General features: G+C 53.8%; 1 protein-coding gene across 2 annotated transcripts; it reads left to right on the top strand.

Moving 5' to 3' along the window:
- Positions 1-248: 248 nt before the first annotated feature.
- On the top strand, positions 249-3,522 carry MLNR (motilin receptor). 2 transcript variants are annotated; one of them, XR_004279292.1, is made up of 4 exons: positions 249-1,308; positions 2,084-2,473; positions 2,606-2,805; positions 3,252-3,522. XR_004279292.1 is itself a non-coding variant. In XM_032315184.1 (3 exons), exons 1-3 carry the CDS (start codon positions 447-449, stop codon positions 2,647-2,649), a joined length of 1,296 nt encoding a protein of 431 aa, XP_032171075.1. In that variant the 5' UTR covers positions 249-446; the 3' UTR covers positions 2,650-3,522. The 2 variants fall into 2 exon arrangements, 1 of the variants encoding a protein (XP_032171075.1); XM_032315184.1 differs by having other exon boundaries at positions 2,606-3,522.
- Positions 3,523-5,066: the final 1,544 nt, after the last annotated feature.

Consider the following 5,066-nt stretch of genomic DNA (forward strand, 5'->3'; position numbering starts at 1 on the left):
CCGCTGGGGTCAGTAACCCACCTCACCGGGGATGAGCAGCCGCTTCCCTGGACGGGGCAGGACCCGTGCGCCACGGCCGCCTCCCGCGTTCCAGTTAGCGGGGAGGGAAGCTCCCTGGCACGCGACCCGCAGACGAGAGGGCAAGGGAGTGAGACGAGAGTGAGGCGGGAGCGGGGCGGGAATGGGGCGGGCGGTGGCCGGGGGCGGAGACTGCGCGCAGCCCGCTCTGGAGGGCCTCAAAGCGGACCCTGCAGAGTCACATCCCCGCGCGCCGCGCTGCAGAGCTCCCGCAGTGCGGACAGGGGCGCGTGAGCCGCTGCGCGCCCTGGACGCCGGAGGAAGCCCTTGCCGGCAGGGTCCGCACTCGGCCCCCAGTGCCAGCCGGGGGTGCGGCGGAGCGGAGGGGCGCCGAGCGAGTCCTCGCGTCCGCCCGGCGCGGCGCGTCCATGGGTGGCCCCTGGAACAGCAGCGACGGCGCGGACGGAGTGCTGCTGCCCTGCGACGAGCACCTCTGCTCGCCCTTCCCCCTGGGGGCCCTGGTGCCGGTGACCGCCGTGTGCCTGGGCCTCTTCGCCGTCGGGGTGAGCGGCAATGTGGTGACGGTGCTGCTGATCGGGCGCAACCCGGACATGCGGACCACCACCAACCTGTACCTGGGCAGCATGGCTGTGTCTGATCTGCTCATCCTGCTCGGGCTCCCGTTCGACCTATACCGCCTCTGGCGCTCGCGGCCCTGGGTGTTCGGGCAGCTGCTCTGCCGCCTCTCGCTCTACGTGGGCGAGGGCTGCACCTACGCCACGCTGCTGCACATGACGGCGCTCAGCGTCGAGCGCTACCTCGCCATCTGCCGCCCGCTCCGCGCCCGCGTCCTCGTCACCCGGCGCCGCGTCCGCGCGCTCATCGCGGCGCTCTGGGCCGTGGCGCTGCTCTCCGCGGGGCCCTTCTTCTTTCTGGTGGGCGTCGAGCAGGACCCTGGCGTCCGCGTGGTCCGGGACCCTAACGGAAGCGCGCCGCTCACGCCGTCGCCCCTCGGGGCCTCACGGGCCCCACCGCCGTCCCCGCCGTCGGGGCATGAGGCGGCGGCGGCCGCGGCGCTGTTCAGCCGCGAGTGCCGGCCCAGCCCATCTCAGCTGGGCGCACTGCGCGTCATGCTGTGGGTCACCACCGCCTACTTCTTCCTGCCCTTTCTGTGCCTCAGCGTCCTCTACGGGCTCATCGGGCGGGAGCTGTGGAGGAGTCGGGGGCCGCTGCGAGGCCGGGCCGCCTCCGGGCGCGAGAGGGGCCACCGGCAGACCGTCCGCGTCCTGCGTAAGTGGCACCACCTGTGTTCCAAACACACCTACCCGCGCGGTGCAGGCAGCGTCCCCTTCCCCCCCGTCTCCCAGCGCCACTTCTAGCTACATTCCTTGTGCCATTTTGCTCCAGCCTCCAACTGTCGGTCCTGCCTGTCTCCAGAGAAAAGCGTCTCCAGTCCTCTGCTAGCTCTGGGTAACCCCAGGGCGCCCCGGAGGGTGGGATGCCTGGGTCCGCTAAGCCTCTGGATCCGTGAGCTGGGCTGATCCGGGATGGGTAAACCAACCGCCCATCTCTGTTAGATGAGAATTACTCATAGTACCCGTGAGGAGATGGGGTAAAGCACATTAAGCTAAATTTAAAAACAAACAAACAAACAAACAAAAACCCAAAAAACAAAACAAAACAAAACAAAAACCTTAACGTTAAGTTATCCCACAGACAAAGCAAACCAAAAGATTGTGCAGACTTGTTGCATAATTCTTTTCAGCGGTATACAGAGAACAGGTCTCTGAAGTAGGTTTGTGGAAGGAAGCCTGCCAGAACAGCTTGTTAGTAGAAATACCTCCTTTGGGTTTATGTCCAGCCTTGATAACGCATATATGCAGTCTTAAAGCAAATATGGGTGCTGTTTGCACCCTGGAAGTTGTTCTGGGGCGGGATTTAGCTAGGTAAAAGTTTTATTTAATTTGTTTTATTTAATTTGTTTATTATTTCGGATGGTTCTCGGGGGCCCTTATTTGTTTTCAGATGCTTTAGCTCATTGTGGTGCCTGTGTGTTGTTTTGCAGTGGTGGTGGTTCTGGCATTTATAGTTTGCTGGTTGCCTTTCCACGTCGGCAGAATCATTTACATAAATACAGAAGATTCTTGGATGATGAACTTCTCTCAGTACTTTAACATTGTTGCTTTGCAACTTTTCTATCTGAGTGCCTCCATCAACCCGATCCTCTACAACCTCATTTCAAAGAAGTACAGAGCAGCAGCCCGGAACCTGCTGCTGGCCAGACAGTCTAGACAGTCCAGACAGAGAAGTGTGTGCAGAAGCGGGGACACGGAGGGGGACACAGGAGGAGACACCACTGGCTACACAGAGACAAGCGCCAATGTGCAGACATCGTCCACTGGCATGGCCAAACAAGTCGCTTCCTCTCACAAGGCTGGGACTTCAGGGAAAACAGGTCTGTAGGGAAAGGACTGGAAGTGGGGAACTGATGCCATTAGGAAGAACTGGGAAGAGTGGTAAGGATTTTGCAACTTGATCAGCAACTTCATCAGCATGATATTTTTTTTTTTTTATTAAACCAATGCAGGTAATTTAACCACCTTCTGTGGATGTACCCCTCGAGGATGTTGATTTCAGCCTTGGGAAATGCCACATCACAAACTGTCTCTGGGGAGGTTTTCTAAGCCTTCGTTCTCCTAAGACTTGGGAAACATGATTCCTCTTTTTCTGGTTAATAAGTCGTACAGAGAGATGCTGCTGTGAAAATTTTCACTTCTGAGATCAGGGGTGTGTTTGTATTTTCATGTTCTGGATATACATGTATGGGTGCATATACAAGGAACCCAGGATAATTAGAGCTTTTATTCCAGAAATTATTTAAGGCAAAATTTTTTAGAAGCCAGTGAAAGGAATTCTGGGTAAAGGCCAGCTTCCAGGGGTCCCACCTCACTCCTGGCTGAGAACAAATCATAGAATGAGGGACAGTACCATCTTTCAGAACTTCAGTGCATAAGCGTGTTGCAGCCCAGTTGTCCCTGAGTCTGCCCCCCGGGATCTCCCAGTGCCACGGCTGCCTGGTGGCGGACACCAGCATGGAAGCCTGAGGGCAGGGAGCAGCAGCAGGACTCGGCTTCCGTACAAAGTGACTACTCATGACATTTATAAAGATGGCTATTATCCCTTATTTTCCTCAACTCAGTGGGATACCTGTTGTTATCATTCCTGGTTTACAGGTGATGGAATCGAGTCTTAGATGTCCTAGACAGCGACTGGTGGGCCTGAAGCTGAACACCCGCCAGTCTTTAAGATTTTCAACCTCCTCCCATCCAGAGACGTGGTACTCACAGCATCTGTGCAAAGATGCAAGAGTCAGTGGATGAAAGGAGTCAGGGTGAAAGAGAATGTGTCGGACATTCCAACCAACAGCTCTGTTACTGTTTTGTGTTTTACAGTTTATTATTTTTTTTTAAGATTTTATTTATTTATTTGACAGAGATCACAAGCAGGCAGAGAGACAGGCAGATAGAGAGGAAGGGAAGCAGGCTCCCTGCCGAGCAGAGAACCTGATGCAGGGCTCCATCCCAGGACCCTGGGATCATGACGTGAGCCAAAGGCAGAGGCTTTAACCCACTGAGCCACCTGTAACACACTGTAAACTGTGTTTTACAGTTTAAAACACAGACCTGTTTTCACAGGGCTGCTGCTGCCTCCCTGATTCCAAGGGGCCTTGTTCGCTCCACAGTCTGTGTGAATGGCGCCCCCTGGATGTGGGCAGGACATAGAGTTCTCCATTGCAAACCACAAATAGTGAAGCTATAAACAAGTCCACTCAAAGTGCTGACAAAGGTCTGTCATTTTATACTGACTAACCAAATACAGTGATGCCTTCAGGTCCCCGTGGAGGGTCCTAAAACCTGGTCCTCCTGGAACAGCAGAGAAGTCTTGTCTGCATTGTGTCTCTTCCAGGGGGAGAGAGAAGCAGGTAGGGGCGCCTTGGGGCGGCAGTCCCTAAACTGTACACAGCATGTATTTGGTGAGTCTTTGCAAAAAAGGACTCTGTGGTTAACTGTGGCAGGAAGGCACTGCACACTGCACCCCACCTCCTTGAGAGTCACCACAGCACTTACCACATCCGAGGCCCCAGGTTGTTTCACCCAGCATTTCCTTGACTTCTCTTGTCCCAGAACCATCTCCCCATCCTCCCGCCTCAAGAATTCTTTGAAACCTCATGGGCTGAGGAACACTGTTGCAGCCAGCAGGATTCTCACAGTGGACGTGCCAGCCTCGTGCCCTGGCCACTCCTTTGCTTGATGGCCCTTGGTAGGGCTGTGCCAGACCTACTGCCGCACACAGTCTCTGCTCATGGGAGTTCGTCTGTGGGCCAGTCCGATGAGGCCTCTTCCCTATGGAAGGTCATGGTTAAGAACCTTACTGATATCTTAAGTGTAATATAGATAGGGAAGCAAAGACTGCTCCTTTGAGCTTTTTCAGTCAGACTCTAGAAGAGAGGGATTTATATCACACTTTCTTGTGACCTAAGTGTGTTCCCAGGTGTGGGAGTGGGGATGATCCTCCTTCCTTCACCACAGGGTACCTGAGATGGAGGGTCTGAAGCCCATCTTTCCTGCGGATCACGGTGTGCTTGTTTTTGAAATGCTAGTCTCACCTATTCATGGACTATGAAGTCAGTGGACTGTGTCACTTTTTTTTTTCTTTTAACAGGAAGGGGTGGGGCAAAAATAGAGAAACCAGCCTACCACGTGTGGTAAGGGGAACTGTTATGTTGTAAAACTTGTTTCAATTATATATTAATCTGTGTCTTTCCTGGTTCACAAAATAAAATGTGTTCTTACTGTGGGTCATGGTCAAGAATATTTGTAAAATTGGTCTAAGATCTAAAATTGTCCTCCTAGCAAAGAGCGTCCAAATCAATCTCCTTTTTAATGGCATTTTCTTGTTTAAAATGTGTAGTTGTGTCATCCAGACTAACCCAGATTTAGCTCACAGGGTAATAAAATCATTTACATCAGATGGGCCTGCAGAGTATC

This window comes from Mustela erminea, chromosome 15 (genome assembly GCF_009829155.1).
Source record: "Mustela erminea isolate mMusErm1 chromosome 15, mMusErm1.Pri, whole genome shotgun sequence".
Taxonomy (NCBI): domain Eukaryota; kingdom Metazoa; phylum Chordata; class Mammalia; order Carnivora; family Mustelidae; genus Mustela; species Mustela erminea.